The sequence below is a fragment of the Urocitellus parryii genome, chromosome 10, assembly GCF_045843805.1.
Source record: "Urocitellus parryii isolate mUroPar1 chromosome 10, mUroPar1.hap1, whole genome shotgun sequence".
In the NCBI taxonomy this organism is placed as follows: Eukaryota; Metazoa; Chordata; class Mammalia; order Rodentia; family Sciuridae; genus Urocitellus; species Urocitellus parryii.
This window is the reverse complement of record NC_135540.1, coordinates 71,303,937-71,324,600: the sequence shown is the minus strand read 5'-3', so window position 1 is coordinate 71,324,600 and position 20,664 is coordinate 71,303,937. Positions and strand designations below refer to the sequence as shown.

At 45.3% G+C, this 20,664-nt stretch overlaps 1 protein-coding gene across 2 annotated transcripts in view; it reads left to right on the top strand.

The window, feature by feature from the left end:
• Positions 1-278: 278 nt before the first annotated feature.
• Positions 279-20,664, top strand: part of LOC144257328 (lymphocyte antigen 86-like) — a 66,879-nt gene continuing 46,493 nt past the window's right edge. For both annotated transcript variants that reach the window (XM_077803565.1, XM_077803566.1), the window contains exon 1: positions 279-417. In XM_077803565.1, coding sequence (XP_077659691.1) covers positions 279-417 — 139 coding nt within the window. The remainder of the gene's footprint in view (positions 418-20,664) is intronic.

Sequence of the window (20,664 nt, the reverse complement as noted above, 5' to 3'; positions counted from 1 at the left end):
AATGCCAGGCATCCCTGGCTGGTCTGCTCCCTGAGAAAACAGAAAGTCAACATCCCCTGGATGCCAGACCCCGACCAGCCTCATCCTGACCACCCAAGTGCCCGTGGCCCCCCGGGAATGGACTTCACCTCCTGCTCTCACAGTGCGCTCTCAGGAGCCTGAGATTTGAGAAGTGAAACCCAACAGGCCTCTCCCTTCGTCAGAGGAGAGGAAGAGCCTCTGGGGCCCTTTTACTGGGCCTGTGGGTTTTCTGTTGGTCACACACACAGGCCCTCGCCATGAACGGTCTCGCGGCTGCCCTCCTGGTCTGGACTCTGATTTCTCCCAGCGGCGGAGGCCACGGGGGCAGAGGGGAAATGTGGCCCACACACGTGGCCTGCAGGAACGAGGGCTTGGGGGTGTTCTACCAGAGCTGCGGTGAGTTCTTTCAAATGTCCACCTGTGTTTACGGGGAGAGCAGGCCTCCTGCTGTGGGCTGTTTAAGGGCTCAGTGGGTGTGGGGTGAAGGGAGAGGGGGACCAGCCACTTTCTCCAGCTGCAGTGAGTCTGCAGGGGCGACTGGGAGCCCATGGGAGAAGGAGGGGTGGAGGGAAGAGAGCCTGGTGAGAATGACCCAGAGCGAGTAGAAGAAACCAAGCATCGAGTTGCAGCAGTTCACCAGCAAAACCCAGGAGCCCCCAAAGAACAAAATGACCAATGGGTCTTCCAAATCATGGAACCTCACCCACGGAAAATTAGGAAAAGATGCCTCCGAGAGGCTTCCCCCCGCCCCCCAGGTTGTGCACCTGGGCTCACCTTCCAGTATGTTTAGTTTGCAAGTTACCCCAAGATCCCCATCCGCCTCTAGAACTTCCAGAGCTGCCCCCTGGGGCACCATCGATCATCCATCTTAATCAGCAAGCTCTGTGAGAGAAGCTGTGGATGCAGGGGTTTCTCTAGAGCTAAGGATCACGAAAGGGCCTTGGTTTGAAGGGGCCTTGCAGACGTCATGTGTGGGAAACTTCTTCCCAGGTGCAGCTGTGTTGGGAGACAGGACAAAATGAGAGATGACGCTATCAGGGTCTGACCCACTGAATCACAGATCGGCGTCATTATCCAGGAATCCAGGAGGAGGGGAGTGACAGAAGAATAGATCTGGTCTCCCCGACCCCTTTGTCGCTCTGCTGCATTATGACACAGCAAGAAGTCCCCTGGACCCTGGACCTTGGGCTTCCCAGACTCCAGACAATAAGCCAAGAATCTCTGTCTTACAAATGGCCCCGTGTGTGCTGTTCTGTTACGGCAGCACAGACAGGAGAGGGAGACTGGGCGTCCCCCAGTGGCCAAACCAGCCCTCCCACAGGAAGGTCAAGGTCCAATGAGTAACATGTCTGAACCGCCCCACTGGGGTGTGTCTCAGTCCCCAAGGCTGCAAAGTATCACCCACTTAGTGACTTTAACATCAGGACACCATTGCCTCAGAGTTCTGGGGGCTGCAGGTGTGAGGTGAAGGTGTGGGCAGGGTTGGTTCTCCTGAGGCCTCTCCCCCTGCCTTGCAGACAGCTGTCCACTCCCTGTGTCTGTCCACATGTGGGCTTCCCTCCTCCATGTGTCACTGTGTCCTGATCTCCTCCTCTTAGAAGGACACCAGTCAGATTGGATTAAGCTTCATTTAAACTTAACCACCTCTTTAAAGACCCCCAGTTCAAACCAGTCACATTCTGAGGATGGGAGTTAGGACCCAGCACATGATTCAGGGCAGACACAATTCATGGTGCAGGTGCTGATCCAGTCCCTCTTGTTTCCAATGGCAATGGGACCCTGGATCGTTGGTATCCTGTCCGTGTAAGATGTAGAATAATAGCAAGACTGGAGATGCCCAGAGTGGTCAGAATGTGTCTTCTGAATGTTTCATCATCATATAAAAAGTTGTTACCTTTCAGACTATAGCCACTACTGCCAAATCACTGTCACCAGAGGCATGAGGACTGGGGACATCAGGGAAAGAACTAGGACCTATAGTCTGAAGATCTGGGGTGTGACTCCCCGCCGTGGGAGGGAGGGGAGCTACTCCGCAGAGCCATTAAACCTCAGGTACAAGCCCTGCTCTCGGCTCTGGGAATAAAGGAATGGAGGTGTCAGGAGTGTGCTGTGTCATTAACGTAGATGAAACACCTTGTGTCTCTCCACAGTGTCAGAATCTATTGAATAATAAATTCACAGGCGACACCACTTTCATCTCTGACAGAGGAATACTTGTGGGTCACCTGGTTGTCACAAGCCAGGCAAACACAAGTTTGTTTGTTTTTTTTATTCCCATCTTAATTTCTAATATCTAAACACTCAAGTCACATGCACTTTATATGATGATATAGATAAATAGGTCACAGAAAGACTAAGAAAGGGTCAAAGTGGCCGCTGGCTTACAGGATGCAATGGAGCCAAAAGCCCACTGTAGGTGGTCAGATAAGGATTTTAACCAATTCCTCAGAATTGTCCAAGCAGAGGGTCCAGATGGACGGCAGTTTCAGTCGAGTGTCAAGTGTCCCTGGGGTGTCAGCTTGGAGCCGGCTCTGTGTGGTCTTTGCAAGCAGGAGAAACCACACTTGCTGAAGCCCAGTAGGGACAGGAAATTGCAGGTCCCTCATGGTGGCAATCTATCTGGACAAGGCTATGATGAGTGACCAGGTGACAGGGTCAAGGAGCTACCATGCACAGTCTCGGGGTGGAGGACTCCTCCTTTTATGTCTTGAGGGAAGGGTTCTCATTTGGTGGGGTTGATAGATTCCCATGTCCCATGTGACTGCTGTGATTTGGGATGCCCACATGTCTGGGTACGCCTGGGTTTGGTGTGGTCAGTTGGCATGTATACATTATCTATCAATTTGTGCCTTAGGGGGTGCGGGGCAGGTGGTGGTTGTTGACTTGCACAAACAAGGTGTGGAATCATTCGACCTTGGCACTTGAACTCCAAATGGGGTAGCTCACGGCAAATTACTGCTTGAGAAAATAGTATGACTCAGGTTCAGGCACAGCCTGAAAACAGATGTTCTCTGCGTCCAAGAGTCATTCGGAGCAGGACACAACCTGATCGCCACAGGGGGACATGCAGTCCTCATCCAGGAGCCATGGGAGGATCAGGCAATGAATCCTTTGTATGAAGGAAGGGCTGCCACAGAAGCAGGCATGGTGTACCAGGGGTCAGGGTGTTCAGAAGAGTGTCAGGTTGGTGCTGTCCAAGAAGAATTCATTAAACTTAAGTTGAAATTTAGCAAATGAAAAAATATAGCAGTGGTCACATCTCATATTCATTGGAGGTTTGCTTATATGCATCAGGGATCATGCTAAGTCCTTTGTAGGCATCCTTCTCACAAACATGGAAACTGAGGTTTAGAGATGTCAGCTAACTTTTCGGAGGCCACACAGCTAAGAGTGGTGGAATCACACCCCTAGGGCACAGAGAAGACAAGACATTGAACAAATATTTGTGGAATTAAAACAAATGCATCCCCAGCCTGTCTGACTCCAGAGCCTGTTCTCTGAATGCCCCTGCTGGCTAGAGCTTGTCCAGTAGGCAAGATGGAACAGAGAGGGGACAGGGGAGGAGAACTTGGTCACATAGAACAGCACATAGGAAGGCAGGGAGACAACGGCTTGAACTGGTTTAGCATTCAGAACGATGAGGAAGGGCTGTAGGCACTAGGCAGGGGTGAGAAATGAGGCAGGAAATGTGGGCAGAGCCCCAAGACCAGGATGGGTTCCCTCCCTTTAGCAATGAGGAGGTTGAATTTTGGAAAGATCCTTTGGAGAGTGAATAGGAGCATGGATATTGAAACAGAAGCTATTTGTGGCTAGAAATAGGGTGTGTAGCCAGGGAGAATAATAATTCTGGAAAGACACCATGAGAGTGTGAGTTAACATCATTTCCACAGCCTGAGTATCAGGGGAGCTCTTTGGTAGACTTTTGGGTCCGTCGAAGGGCAAGCTATGTTCTGGAACCTTCTGCAGGGTCGGGTGTACCTGACAGCCATTTTGGTTCAGGCCTGAGTGGTGACATCTCCCTGCCCAGAAGGGGGCAGCACCCGAGCCCTGGGCATGGATGTCACAGGGCAAAGGCCACACTTCTGTGAAGTCCAGACCTCCCAAGCGCTCAATGGAGACTTCTAGATCTCATGGTGGGGCCAGAAGTGGGAGGGCTGTCTGACAAAACAAAGGAGCCATTGTTTCCTAGGATTCGGGCTTCTCTTTTCATCCTGTAACTTCCATGTGTCAGGAGCAGGGAGGAGAGTAAGGTCTGTTCTGAATACTACAAAAATCCTTGAGAAAGAAGGAGCTGCGTGTGCAGTTTCTGGGCTCTGGATACCAATCAGGAAGTGAGCAAAATTTTTTCTGAAAAAGCAGAAGGAAGTCAAAAAGTCACTGTCTCCATCAGAAAACAAAAGCATCTTCTTTGTTTAATTGTCAAATAATACAACAAGCCCGGGGACAAATGCGCACCAGTATATCGACTTCTCCAAGGCCCCTGGGACACCAAGATGTGAATTCGATTACTGAAATACATAAGATTAGAGGAGGAAGTTGGCAGCCATGGGAGACGCAGGGTGTGGGGAAGAGTCAGGGAAGGTGCTAGGAACTGAATGCTTGTGTCTCCCCGCAATTCCTGTTAAATCCTAACCCCCGAGGTGATGGCATTAGGAGTCAAGATCTGGGGGAGATGATTAGGTCACAAGGGTGGAGCTGCAGGTATGAGATTAGTGCCCTTTTAATAGGCACCATAAGTACAAGAAAATTGTAGGATTCCTTTCAGAGAATCATTGTCATAATAATTTCTCTGTTTTAAACGTCAGTTTAAAATTTAACAAACTCCCTCCCTTTGTAAGCCTCAGTTTAACCCTTATGAGCAGCCCTTTGAGGTAAGCAGGATGTTTATCTCCATGTTCTGGATGTAGAAACTGAGGCATATGCCTAGTGAGTATGGAAATAAAGAGGCCAAACTGAGCCATGACATTGAACCTACGAGTTCTGACTCCGTGCCCAGCGATTCAGGGCTGGGCGGGTTGGGCTCCTCCCTCTCCAGCATCCACTGGGAGCCTGCAGCAGCCGCAGGGCAGCTCCCTCTGCTCTTTTTAGCCACAAGGACCAAGTTCTCTTCTGCTGTCAGGTGGTATCTGGAAATGCCATCTCCCAATTCAAAGAGTCAAACGAAGGGCCATTCTCTAATTATTAAAAGCAGTGTTTACCGCAGTCAGAGCGCCCTGTGCCGTTGGCGTGTTTATTTCATCTGGAAGCCCATTTCCCACAACCGACAATGGCTTCCTCTGTGCAGTAGTTGGTGAGCGGGGACCAGAGGGGAAACTGTTGTGGGTGAACCCTATGGGACCTGGCCAGCCCCTGGGAGTTTCCAGAGTCAGGTTACCATGGCTTCTGGTCATCATGCTTCAAATAGCCATTGACACCTGCTCTTCTGTCCTTGAAAGCAATCAACTTTGTCCACACTTCCTGCCTAGGCTTCCTGTGTTGCTGAAGGTTGCTACGGGGTCTACCCGACCTTCAAAAAGTCCCTTAATTACAAAGTCTATATCAGGTCACTTGGACCTGCATAATCGATCCATCCTGGTGGTCAAACAGGACAACTAATCAGACTTGAAGAATGCAAAACAATGCTGGCAACATTTCCTCCAAAATAGAGAGTGAACTGCAAAGGACCTGACCACAAAAAACAATGAACAAGGCATATTGATAAAATGCTCATAGAAAAAAAAAATCTTAAACCATTTTTCCTAAGAACCTAATAATTCTGAAGTAAATGGAGCAAAGAAACAACATTTTAAAAAATCACAGGCTATGTAGTCATGCCTTCAAATACTGCATACAGAAAGCAATTTATCTCTTATTTTCCCAGATTAATAGGGCTATAAAACTGTACAATTAAGGAAAAAATAGACACATAGCCACAGAGATAGAGATGCAGTTCCAAAGTGATAGCTTTGGGTATACAGGACTGAACAGTAGGCTGCTTCAAGTGGGACAAGATTTTGGGTTCAAATTTAAAGACAGGAAGTTGATAAAAGAAACACAAGGTGTCAATATCGACATCCAGGTATTTTAAATGCTAGTTGAAAGTGAATTGCTGTAGGTGTGTGTTGGTGGGGCCCAGTCACCTGGATGGATACTCCTGGTTTCCATTTGGTGGTGACCATTTTGCAGCCAAAAAGCAGTGTTAACTCTCCTAAGCACTTTGTAAAGGAGAGGCTGAGTAATCTGGAGAATAGAGACCTAAAGAGGAGAAAAGGCCAAAAGTCGGTGGTTCTAGAGAGACCTCTTGGGCAGGCAAGAACTATCTTCTGAAATGCTGTTCTTTCCAATCTCCAGCTGAGACCCCTGTGGGCAGCTAGCTCTGTTCATCGGTTAGGAGGAGACTCTTTGGAGAGGAAAGGAAGAGGGAGGGCTGTCCTCCAGACTGGCAGCTCTTTTTGTAAAGCTGCAACACAGCACAATCCCAAGCAGCAGCCGGTGTTGGTAATCCTGGGCACTGCTCAGACCCAAGCCTACAGGAGGAGGATGCAAGAGGGCCATCGAGGGCCAGGTGAGCAAAGGTGAAGGAGCCCACACTGCCCAGGTGGGGCTTGTGCAGCTTGAGCACCTGGCAGAGTCCAGCAGGCACTGGGAGCCCAGTGACTAAGGAGCACGCAGTTGGCAGAGGTCATCTGTACTGTAGACAACAGCGGGAAGACACAGCGCAGGGACCGTGCCCAGCTCCTTCCAACACCAAGCAACAGAAGGGCGTTTACATTGAAAGAAAAGGGTGATGGGCTCAGAAACAACACGCCATGTAGGCTGGAGTTGTTCTTTTTCTGGGACACCCTGTGAGCGACTATTCCAGGTCCCTGACCAGTAGCTTTGTTCTGGGGTGCTGGGGAAACCAAGTGGACCGCGGAAGAAGTACACTGGGGTCCACCAGGAAGCCTTAGCCTGTGTGAGGCTAACGGGTGATTTATGGGCAGCAGGCAGCATGCATGTCAGCCCTTGGCAGCGCCTGTGTGGTATCCAGGAAAGCGTCATTGTGTGGCCCTTCTTGAAATTCCTAGCCAGTGAGCCCTCCAGGGCCTCTCCGCCTTTAGAACAGAGGTGAGTGGTAACCAACCCAACTGCCAAGGGAAGCATTGCCAGCCCAGAAACCCCTGGTCTTCTTTCCAAGCACAATTCTTCGTCCGAAGATTCACACTGGCTGCCTGGTCACCCAGGGAGCTATCAAAGGGCTCCCTTATTTGAAACCTGACATCCATCTCCCTTCTCACAGGGAGCTCCAAACAGCCCAAGCCTCAGTAAGAAATCCAAAATCGAGCCATCAGGATTCCCTTTGCCTCTTAACCATTGGAATCCTTTCCCACGGTGGGGCTCTTTCTTATTCGAAGGGTTTCTCTCTGTTTCAGTGCTCAATTTATTCTCCTTATACTGTATTTTCAATTTATCCCTTTAAACAATTAAATGCCACCTACTACAACCAAACTTTTTTTAATTCAACAAATTATATACTTTTTGCAGATGGGTAACTTGACCACAGATTCAGTGATTGAATTATCTTAAGCATTCACCTAATGCAGCAGATTTTTCTAAAATGCTTTCAAATCTTTAATAGTAAAGTACACACAAGCCATCACACCATCGTTCCACTTATATTTTTCTCAACTTTGCTTCAAAAAATATTGATTCCAATGATTTGCATTAATTTGCTTGGCATATTTATGTTGATATTTATACTTACCTATAACTTTTATACCTTCTTAAAGATGTGGTGACATTTATTTCAGCATTTTACTGAACGGCTAAAGATAAAGATTAATCGCCTCAGATCAAGCTAGGATGAGGGTTTTGAGTGACCCTCAGTGAATTCTGGACTCAGTGATCAATCAGCAAATTGAGATCTCTTTCCTTAATGCTGCCTACTAGATCCTTAAGACCCTTCCTTCTACAAAGCTCCCCCACTGCGGTGCTTTTCCCTCAAATGATGTGCTCTCTCTGTTGTGCTGGGTCATCGTCTTGTAACTCATTGTCCCCCCTGTTATTACTCCTTGGTCTGCAAACATCCTTGAGTTTATGCCTGTCATGATCCCCATCCACATATAATCAGAAGCATCACTTAGAGGAGAGGATGGATTCCATCTGCATGATCCAGGCTCATCTTTACCATTTTTCACTAACTCCATCTTAGGACGCAGTCCTGACCTGTCTTTCCACTTGGACATTCCATGTGATTTCTGGTCTGGATCTGACTGTGGTCCGGCTTTCTACTGAGGTTGTTCCGTGGGACCACCTGTGCTGATGGGTCCTTGGGTTCTGTTCTTCCCAAGACTGTTGAGTCCCTTCACAACTCTTTGTCCTTACTCCTCCTTACTTACAAAGAGAAAAACCACATAGTTCTCTCTGGTCTATCCACCTGGATGAAAACATCCCGAATGTCCAAGTAACTGGGAAGGAGGCTTCATTCTAAGGATCTCGTACTTAAGACGTGACCCAGTTCCCTTCCGTCAGCACCTGGACACACCTGCTAAGTAATTCTGAGAGACAGAGTCACAGGAGATGAGGTCCTGCAGAACTCAGAAAACCAGACACTGTCTTTCTTCCCATTCCCAGCAACTGTCTTGAATGGCTAGTGCCGTCACCCCATCAGCAGAGGGTGGGGTGATAGAGTGCATCCTACCGGTCCACCCTCCTGTCACAGATGAAGGGTGCAGGTCACACAGGACCATGGCCACTGTAGACATGGAGGACTGTGGCTGGTTCTGTTATAGTTCTCAGTGGCTCTGGAGGAGAAGGAAGCCTGCCCCAACATGGGGTGAGGGGCCCAGGGCAGCTGCTGGGTATTGGCTTGATGTCCCCTGAGACAGACTGAGTGTGTCTGTGGCCTCTGATGAAACACTCAGGTATGAGGAGAAGCTGCTGTCTGGTGACTCATCTCCCCACAAGCCTGGCGTTCTGCAGGAGGGGTCAGCATTCCGCCAGGCCCTTCCCTCGGGCAGGCTAGGGGTTCCCTTAGAATGTTCAGGCCAGAGGGAGCCTCAGGGCTTCAACCCAAGGGCCCCCCTTGTTCAGAAGAGAAAACTCTGAGCTAAAGAGGCTGTGTGTCCTAACCGTGGTTGCAAGGCCAGCCAATGGCAGGGCCCCAGAGGACCCTCCCAGGCAAGCTCTGCTTCCTCTTCAAGCATAAAAACCACCGTGAGAACTCATCCAGTTTTAGGTCAAGGATACCACGTAAACTAAAACCAGGCCCCCTTCTTTATACCCACATCTCCAAAGTGCAAAGGACCTTTTTAGGCAGTCCTTCTTTTGAGGTGTTTTACTCACACCCCCCTCTTGCCCAGGACCCTGTAAGATTTATTTGTGTGTGTATACAAAAGATCCATGGGGCTTGGTTATAATTTTGAGGTCCAACAATTCCATAAGATTGCTACTAATACAGATTTCATGTGGAATTGACATATAGCAGTCCCCTCTTATCCAAATTCCCAAGACTCTCAGGGGATGCCTAAAATGGTAGGTTGTATCAAAACCTATATTCTATGTTTTTCCAACATATTCATGCCTAAGATAAGGTTTAATTTATAAATCAGGCACAGTAAGAGATTAGCAACAATACTAATAAGGTAGATAAAAAAATCTGCTGCCACATAAAATTACCAGCATTGTTACTTTTGTGCTTTGGACCCTTTAATAAGTCAGATAAGAGTAATTTGAACAAAAGCACACTAGAGTACTGCCACAGTTGACCTGCTAACTAAGACAGCTTCTAAGTGACTAACAGGTGGGTAGTATATACAGCATGGATACTCTGGACAAACTGATGATTTGTGTCTCAGGTGGGGTAGAGGAGGATGGCATGAGATTTGCTCATGCTACTCAGAATGGCTGAAAATGTAGAAATTATAAATTGTTCATTTCTGAAATTTTTCATTTAATAATTTTGGACTGTGGTGGTAACTAAAACTGTAGAAAGTGAAACCACAGATAAAGAATACTGCATTTTCATGAAGCATTGAAAGTTCAAACACTTGTTTAGAGTAAAGGCTGCCGCATTCTGTGATATGAGCTTCATTAAGGATGCTAACAGCCTTCAGTAAACAGAAGAACACAGCAGGGGACAGTTGATGAAAGTATTACAGGTGACCTGGGACCCTAAAGCTTGAAAGCTTGATGCCAGACCTGATTCTTCTGGTCTTTTCTCCATATGTGAAGGAGCTTGCTACCACCAACTTCCACCATCAGAGAAATGTCAAAATCCTCCCTCCCTCTCCACGAGGATCATCTGCCTCAGGTCTGTATCACTGGACGGACGGGATTCCCAAGGGGAAGTACTGGGAGCTTCAAGGCTTCTAGCCCTGACCTCCACTGAACTGCTTGGAGCCCAAATAGATTGCAGAGTGGACAAAAAAGGTCATTTTTCTAGAGTTTTTCCCACCTCACACTTGGCTTCAGTTTTGACTAAGTTAAAAGACAACTTGTATGTAAATGAGTGTTCAGATTTTCAAAATATACTCAAGGAGAAAACGGCCAGTCACTCTTGGTTTGCTCGAACCAGTGCTTAAACCAAGCATGGGCTTGCATCCACTGTCCCAACAAAAACCCATCTGAGGCTTTAAAGTCAGTCACCACGAGATGAACAGGAGGTGCCTGGGCATGCTACCTGATCTCAGCCTCCTGGGAATTCGACCTTCAGAATTCTAGAAAACAACAGCAGAAGAATGAGCAAGAGAGAGAAGCCACAGATACTTTTCTGCAAAACCACATCCCCCACATTTCAAAGGCACAAATGCCATTGGTAATGGTGCAAAATAAATGCACATTCAGTAACAACTACACTTTGAATTTTGAGTCTGGATCTTTTCTCGGGTTGGCAATCTGAGATGTGTAACTCCCTCGTGAGGCTGGCGGTGGCAGTGAGCCACGGCTCCCCAGATGCCCTGCTGTGTTGCTAAGCTGTGACTTCAATAGGTGAGGGACATTACATAGATTTCAACTTACAATAGGTTTATTGGGACCTAGCCCCATCACGCATCGAGGAGCACTTGTAACGAATGAAGAGGATCAGTTTCAACTTAACAAAATAAAATGTAGGGGACAACAACATTCACCTCCTCTTTAGAGGCAGTCTGTTGTTCCGCTCCATGGAATTTCCATGTGTGATAGTGGGTCAGTGATGCCCCATGTCCTAATTGTTTAAAAGAAGCCTAGAGTTCCTCATCTGCAAGCTCAACTTCCCAATTTACACATGTGGCAACTAGGCTAAGTGCTTTTAAACATTGTTTAGACCCACAAAGTGGATCTGAAAGCCAGGCTCAACACTCGGGCCACCAACTGGCAGTCTCTCCTACAGAGGAGGGGGCAGTGCCATGGGTTTACACCTTTCTGTGCTACCTCCACTCTCCCCCTTCTCACCTTGATACAAATCTCCAAGAAACATCTCACTGTCAGTTTTACCATCAACCTCCTTAGTATCAAAGTGGCTTCGTCACAAGAATCTCCAAGAGTGCTACATACCTAAGCTGTGTATCCACTTGTTCTATTTTGGAATACTATATAGTATACTTTATACTATTTGGAATGTTCTCACCAAATCCAAAGTCAGGTACTCAGGTATGTCTAGTTCATGCCAACCTCAAGACCATCTGTAGCGTCAGTTCTGACCCAAATCTGTTCAAATGGTTCTTGATACCACAAAAGCAAAAAAAAAAAAAAAAAACTTTGTCCATATTACTGTGGAGGTGAAGCCGTAGCTGCATACTGTGCTAACAGTACGCAGAATTCATATTCCATATAAATTAGAGGAATTGATTTAAATATGAAGTTCAAGGTTTCCCTAGAAAGGAGAGTGAAGAAGAGACACGGGGAAGAGAAGGGAGCGAATCCAGGTAATCACCCAGGGAACCAAGGCTCCGTCCTTCTGGGGACCTTGGCTCACCTCTGTGGAATAGGCCTCAAAGACGTCCCCTTGGAAGGAGAGAGAAACCAGAGTATTATTTGGTGAGAGCTGTTCTTAGGAGGCCCTGACTCAGCAACTCTGGTGCAACTGCACTAATGGGGCAAACTGACTCCTACATCTGGAGAAAGCCCTCAAGCAGAAATTCATAGTATTCACTGGAGAAATCTATGGTGAGAATAAATGCCGTGTGCCTCAGTCCACTCCGGCTATGATGACAGAATACCTTAGATCAGGAAATTCATGAACAACAGAAGGTTGTTGCTCACAGTTCTAGAGGCTGGGAATTCCAAGATCAAGGCACCAGAGGATTCCGCATCCTGATGAAGGCTCACTCTCTGCTTCCTAGATGGTACCTTCTAGATGTGTCCTTACGTGGTGGAAAGGACAGAAAAGCCCCCTCAGTTTATTATAAAGTCACTAATAGCATCTATAAGGGTGTCGCCTTTGTGGTCTAATCACCTCCTCACATCCTCACCTTTCTTTTCTTGTTGTTGCTGTTGGTTGTTATGGTTACCAGGGATTGACCCCAAGAACACTTAACCATGGAGCCACATCCCCAGCCCTTTTTATTTATTTATTTATTTTTATTTTGAGACAGTCTCGCTAAGTTACTCAGGGCCTTGCTAAATTGCTGAGGTTGACTTTGAACTTGCAATCCTCCTGCCTCAGCCTCTCCAGTCTCTGGGATTATGGGGCAGTGCCACAGAGCCCAGCTCAAGCCATGACCTTCTAAGAGTTATAGCCGTGCAGGTTTTTTTATTCCTGGATAGATAAGAAAAAAAAAATACACTATTAGGCAAAACAGAAGGTGAGTTATCTAACTCTGCCTGGTCTCTAGGGAAAATAAATGTTTTTTTTAAGAATTAGTCTCCAGATATGATTCCATATAAGTTTGTTATAATATATAGTATGTGTAAATGTGCAAATATTATCTTCATGATTTAAGAAATACAAAGCCTACCAATTAAAGTGGGGTTTTTTATTAGAACATCTGGGGCATATTTGCAGAAAGAAATGTGCATCTCCTCTGGAGGAACACACACCTTTAATTCATATTTCACAGGATTTCTAAAGATTCAACCATGAACTCACAATCCAAAATTTAAAACCATGCAATGAGGGAGAATTAGCAGAAAATCCAAACAGTAGAACTATACCCCTAAAAATATCAGATTTTGACAATATAGATACAGAATATAAGAATGTATAACTTTTTTAAAGACATAAAAGTGGAAATTCACCAGGCACAGTGGTGCACACCTGTAATCCCAGTGGCTCCGGGAGGCTGAGGCAGGAGGATCATGAGTTCAAAGCCAGCCTCAGCAATGGTGAGGTACTAAACAACTCACTGAGACCCTGTCTTTCAACAAAATACAAAATAGGGCTGGGAATGTGGCTCAGTAGTCGAGTGCCCCTGAGTTCAATCCCTGGTACCAAAAAAAAAGTGGAAATTCAAAACATGAGAGAAGAAAAATATAATATAAAAAAATCAGGAATAAAATAAAACCTCTTAAAATAAAATGTTTCATTGTTGAAATAAAAAAAAAAAAACAGCTAAAACCCAGATTTCAAAATAACTGAAGAGAGTGAACTGGGTGAACAGTCTGGGCCTATTATTCAAACTGTATCACAGAGAAATGATGCAATGGAAAATTTTAGCTACAACTACAGGAGAAAACTAGATAGGAGCAATTTCTGAAGAAAAATGTTGGAAATTTTCCAAAACTGTGTAAGATATGAATCTTCAGGTTCAGTAAACAGAGCGACTCCCATGCAGATTTATAAAAGGAATTCTACACCAGATCAATCAAAATAATACCACAAATCACCAGAGGGGAGAAAAAACAGTTTAGGAGCAAGAGAAATTATATAACAAAAATTTTATTTAGACTGAGAGTGGATTTGTAGAGAGCAAGAACAATATCCTCAGAGAAAAATAACAATCATCCTAGAATTGTATATACGGCTAAATGTCATGCAATAATGAGAGTGAATTAAAGACTTTGGCCAAACAAAATATATAGAGTGTTTACCACCAAAAGACACTCACTAAAGGAACTGTAAGGATATTTCAGAAAGAAATGAAATGATCCCAGAGGTGGCTTCTGAGATCCAAGCCAGAATGGCAAGCAAGAATTGGCAAATCGAACAAGAATGAACACAAAGAGGGTAATATCTAGTTTGGAATGGGAAAGGATCCGTTTTCTATGGCTGCATAACAAATCACCCTTAATACAGGAGCTTAAAACAACAAATATTATCATCTCAGTTTTTTAACGGGGGGGGGGGCAGCGGGAGGCAGGAATGTGGGCGTGGTTTAGTTGGATATCTCTGACACCTGGTGACCCAGGTGGGCTACCGTCATCTGCAAGCTTGACTGATGGACAGGAGGGATGCTTCAGAACTCATGTGAGTGCACGGCCCCAGGCAGGGCTCAGAAGATCCCCTCCCAAGCTCACTGATGAGGCTGTCAGCCAGGTTCAGGTTTTCTGCAGCTGATGGCCAGAAATATCAGCCCTTGCCATGTGAACCTGTCCACCCGGCTACTCACATAGCAGGGTGCTTCCTGAGAGAGGGTAGAAGGGGGAAAGAAAGACAGATGTCACTGTGTTTTTGTAGCCTAATCTCATAAGCTTCTTCTCAATACTTTTGTCATGCTCTACCATTTAGAAGTCCCTGAGCCACTTGAGAGAAAGGGACTGCAAGGGTGCAAAGATCCAGAGCAGGGATCAGAGGGGGACCTTATCCAAGGCTGCCCAACATAAGGGAATAATGCAGTACCAAACCGAAGGATAACAATGGCACATGGAACCGGTGATTGAACATGAAGCCTTGAACGTAACTTTCCTGTCCTTGTCCTTACATCTTTCAGGGAAGAGAGTGAAGATAAATGTGCGGTTATGCAGAATGAAAAAGTTCTAGGGATCTTTTGCACAACAATGTGAACAGACTTAACTCTGACGCACTGAAAAATAGGTATGATGGTCAATTTAAGGCCATGTGCTTTTACTGCACTATAAATAAACCAATGCATATATACATACCCAGGGGAAACTGGTTTAAGATAAATATGAGCTTTAAGCTTCATTATGTAAAACATTCATGCTAAAATTAGAAGGGGAACTACTACAAGACTAGAAATTTATAACTTCCAAACTAGTTTAAAAAAATTTTAAATACAAAAGCATGTTGGAAAGGAGCATAGAAAGATCATGAAAGAAAAGCCAAACTAAGCCAGGTGCCGTGGTACAAGCCTATAATCCCAGCTCCCAACATCTTGGGAGGCTGAGGCAAGAGGATCACAAATTCAAAGCCAGCCTCAGCAAAAGTGAGGTGCTAAGCAACTCAGTGATACTCTGTCTCTCAATAAAATACAAAATAGGGCTGGGGGTGCGGCTCAGTGGTTGAGTGCTTCTGAGTTCAATCCCGGTACCCTCCCCAAAAAGAAAACCCAAACTAAGATGAGCAATAGTTATAAAGATATTAAAATCCTATTAAATAAAAAAATGAGTGAATTAACCTGATTTAAAAACAAAATTTAAAATGCCAGATCAACAGTCGGCTATCTGCTCTCTAAAGAAATGCACCTATGATCAGAGCTAGCTACGGTGAACATTATATTTAGTGGATAAACATTGGACTCATTTTAAAGTCTAGAATGAGGCAGGAAAGCCCACCATGACTTCTATTCAATATTACACTGAAGGCTCAGATGAAAAAAAAAAAGTCTGAGAATTTGAAAGTAGGAAACAAAAACATTTTTATGTGATTTCAATGTGACTGCCTACATAGAAATACGTAACCCACAATTTACTGAAATTAATTGCACTAACAACTTATTTGGGTACTGATTTATTACATTATTCCAGGAGGTAGCTAGCATGCACTGCCTTAGTTTGTTCATTTTCGTGGCCTGAGAGTACAACATCATAGGACTAGACTCCATCATATGACTAGGCTACAATTGAATCCCTCCTTCTCTGGTTGAACATTCAGGTTCCTTCCAATTCTTTGTCCTTACAAACTACTGTGAACATCTGTTATTTATGCTTCCTGTGTCAGAAATGTTTCCCAGTTTGGGACTTTGCTTTCTCCATCCTTGAAGTTCAAGCCCGGGCAAAGGTGTTTGGAATGATTGCTGCAGCATCCTCGGATCTGTCTGGTAATGTTTCCACACACACGAGCAGTTTTTAAATGCTATGTTCTGAAAACACGAACAGATGGCAAGGAAAGGCTGAACAATATCCAAACAGTTACAGAGGTGGTGTTAGGAGAAGGGTGTAGTGTTGAGTCAGGCTTCTTGCAACTTTTCTGTGCAGCAGATGATGATGAACTCTGGCTTTGTGATGAACGTGGGGTTGGGGCGGCGGGGAGTAGGAGGCGGTGGGGATTCAGCAGGTGCACTGATCCCATTTATTCATCTGAAGGTCACTTTCCCATCTTGGTGTTTTCATGGCTTCTTTCTATCTCTCAATACAATTCTCTTTATATTTTTAGCAAAACCATTTTTAATCCTCTAACGAAGAGGGGAATAATAAATACTAGGGCGGGTTGATTTAGGAGACAGAGAAATGAGTACTTTCCTTGATTAGGTTTTTATTTTGCTGGCAATGGAGCCAAGCCAAGAACAGTTGCTTCCTTTCTCTTCCAGCGTTGAGTTGCAAAGGCTTATAATCCCATGTTATTCATGCCCAAGAGATCCTACTCCCAAATATTCTGGGTTAGAACATCTCTCTTTCCTGGAAAGGAGAGCTCTCTTGCTGAGCTGGGACATCCAGAAGACTCATCAATGAGATGTTAAGAGATGCAAGAAGAAATGGTGAAGTGGCTTTGGGAATGAGGAGTTTGATTTCCCAGGTTTGGGTCCAAGACATTCTGGAAGCCATTCCCATTGGACATCCACATTGCCTTCTCTGGAAAGCTTTGGGGAGCCGGGGATTTTGTGCTCAGGAGATATTGGGCCTCTGGTTCTCTGCAGAAGACCCAGTCTGTGACCTCTTGCTAGAGTCACTCCTCTGCCCTTAAACCAGAGAAGGCCACATTGGGAAGCAAAGTCGTCCTGAGCCCCCTGAGGCACGCTAACATGGGAAAGAAGGCCCTTCATGAGTCAGCAGGATTGCTTCCCAGGAAAAGTGGAAATTGATTTTTTTTTTTTCCTCCTGGGGGTTTGCTAGGGCGTGGAGGCAGTGTAAGGAAGTGGAGGAGGAAAAATAATAAATTAAATTGATCTCCTTCAAGAAAGCCTTGTGCAGAGCTGGGGGCGGGGGGGCAGAATCTCAAGAACTCGCCATTGTCTTTAGGCCTCTGCGTGTGGCAAGAATCACCTCTGAGGCCCTGAACGCAGCCTTGGGAAGGAAGGGACATGTCCCAGGCATCCAAGCTGTCCCCTCCCCTGCACAGCAGTAACAATTAGCCAAGGCTGCTTTGCTCCGGGTGGTACTGATTAGTTCACAGAGCGAGTCTTGCCAGAGCCCAGAGGGCTGAGAAGGTACAGCAGTTGCAGACCACCCACTGGACGAGGTCCCTCTGACTTCTCCCTGGGGAACTGCCTGCCAGATTCCCCTCACATCTCACAGTCCCTGTGGGAAACAGTCAGGCCGTTTCTTATAAAATTAAATATACACTTACCACGTGCCCCAGAAATCCCACATTCATGCATTTATCCCAGAAGAACGAAAACTATGTCCGTGCAAAATCCTACCCATGGAGAGTCGTGACAACTTTATTGGTTTTAGACAAAAAACATGGTCAAATGTCCTGGCCTCGGCAGGATCTTTCTGAAGGGAGCTCTGGGAACTTAAGATCTGTGCAGACCCAAGCAAACACCACCCATAAACTACAGCTCAGTTCCAGGCACAGAGCTCCTCCCAAGCCCTGCAAGTGGCACAGGCCTCCTGAGTGTGCCCCAGGCCCTCTCTGGTCCTGGCTCTCCCGGGCTCACCCCTCACTCAGATCTGCCAAAATTTTGCTGTTCTTTCATGTTCTTCTCCAAATTAGGATTTTTTTTTTTTTTTTTTTTTTTTTTTTTTTTTAGACAGATGTGCCCTATATTTTACCCTCTGCCAGTCTCCACTAACCTTTGTTGTCTGTCCTTTTAGCTCTATCTTCTTGGTCCCTGGACACCCATCTCAAATTTTTTCGGGACAAGGATCATGTGCTCAGAAAGTGAAATAGAAAAAAGAAAAAAAAAATCTTTTAGGGACTGTGGCAAGACCTGCAGCTAAGGAGAGCCCTGCCTTTCTAGAAAGAACCCTTGAGGAGCCGCTAGGGGAGCTGCTGAGGCCCAGGGGTAACTGGGTGTGACTCTAACTCCCCAGCACTGAAGCAAGGAAAAGCATATTGCTTCTGTAGAGACAAAAGGGAGAGGAGAGGCAGAGAGGGACCCTGAAACAGATATCAGCAAGTGGTTGGGGGAGGGGGAGGGGGGAGGTAGCCCCGAAATTCCCTAAATCATCATCAACTCTATAACACTTGTGGACTGCTTTGTCAAGACATTTATTAGGAAATTTATAAAAGAGAGACATTTTGAGCTTGAAATGATGCATGTAGATACAGGAGCCCACCTATAAGATAGTAGTATACCCAGGGAATTAGCAAAAAACCTGTATGGATTATTGCAATGGTTTTCAAATGAGGTGAGGCAATAAAATCACCCAGGGAGGGGTTAAGAATCTCAATCTGAGGAAGCCTTACATTGGAACAGCTGGAGGGAGACCCAGGCATTTGGTATTTTACACTACTCCTCAAGTGATTCCATCCTGCAGCTGTGTTTGAGAACTGGTAGCAAAGATCATCCCTAACCTCAGAAGCATGTCCAGGGCAATCCTATTTACAGTAGTCTCCTTTATCCCCAGGAATATGTTCCAAGCCTCACAGTGGATGTCTGAAACCACAGTGCTAAACCTCTCAGACACGATAGTTCATTCTTACTATAGATCTTAACAACCTCAACATAGGATTTGTTTTTTTTTTTTTTTCATTTAGTCAAAAAACCTTCATCCTTTCACTTAGTGGAAGCACATCACAGCTTCTCTTTGGTGTATCCAAATTGATAGTATGATTAATCTTGTGCTTTGGGGCCATTATTAAGTCAAATCAGGATTACTTGAACATAAGCACTGCAGAACTACCAGAGTTGATCTGATAACCAAGAAAGTTACTAAGTCACTGTTGGGTGGGTAGTGTATACAGTGTGGATACACTAGACAAAAATGTGATTCATCTCCCAAGCAGGATGGCTCAAGATTTCATCACAGTACTCGGGATGTCACACAATTTGAAAACTTGTGAATTGTTTATTTGGGGGAAATTTCTATTCAATATCTTTGAACTGACCACAAATAACCACAGCAAGCAAAATTACAGTTAAGAGGGGACTATTGTATTATGACACAAAAACCACCTCCCCTGCTGATGGAGGCCAAACAGGTTATTTCGGGGTGGGGGTGGGGGTGAATTCAAAGTCCAAAGTGTGTGTTTCTACCCTCTTCTGTCAATAAAAGGCAATTAATAATGAATTCCATTTCTTTTGTAGTTGGAAGCAGACAAATGAGGGATCCCAAATTTCAGTTCAGCAACTCAAATATACCTTCACACTAAAAAATTAATTCATCACAGTTACCAGGCAGCCTGCAGGGCTCTGGGGTTCCTAATCTCTCATTTTATAAACAGTAGATATTCCATGGTGATGGTGTTAATTCCATTTTTATTACATTTGCTATCTGTTAAGGTCTGCAAATAAGTCAAAAATAACACCTGGTATTTTGCCAGAGAAATGTTAGAGTTCGTAAACAAGTCTGGATGGTGCCTGGCAAAATGTCAGAGGGAGTGGTTTGAGAAGTAACAAAATTGAGCCATTAAGTTTGGAGATGCCTTATTGGTTGATTGATGTATCTAGTTTATGCTAATTAAGATAAGCTGTGCAAAATGTATAAATAGCTCTGTTGCCCTACAATAAACGGCTCCTATTCCTGCTGTATCAGCGTACACAAGTTATTCGTCACCCCCCCCCCCCGTTATTTTGCTGCAGCCGGACCCTGGCAGCTATCAAGAACCATGTTTAGGCATCTACATGTCTCAGATGAAAAGAAACCATCTCACATATACAACTTTGAATGGGCAAGGCAAGTCCCAGTGAAATCCTGGCAGAGCAGACTTGAATGGGAATTGAACTACTATTATTTGAAATAATAACCCATCAGGGCCATGCTGTTCTATAAGTAATAAGATTTGACAAGTGGGAAAAAAGATGAGGAAATAATATAAAAACATGGCTAGAATACTTTCACCATATTGTAAGTTATTTCCTTTTGGCAGAGAGAGGGAAGGGGACAGAAGGAGCGTAGTGGAGTCAAAAAATGGAAGACGTGAAGGTTAGTTTTGTGACATGCTGGTAATGGAGAGTCAGCCATGGAATTTCAAAAAGCATGGCCCTCTTTTAGAGATCCACAATGACCCCTGAATGTTATCCCATGCACTCATACAAGAAAATTAAAATACCCCGATCAAAACACAGCTGCCCGAGACACAAACTTTCAGATCAATGCACAGCTAGATGGGAAGTTGAAGAGCAGCTTGCAGAATTGGTCATCAGCCAGCCTGCTCCCTCTGAGCCCAGCTGGCTCCTCCAACCCTGGAGACATCAATGTTGACAGAACAGACAGAAAGCGGGTGTAAGAGTGAGGTCAAGGAAAAATACTCAGAAAGAA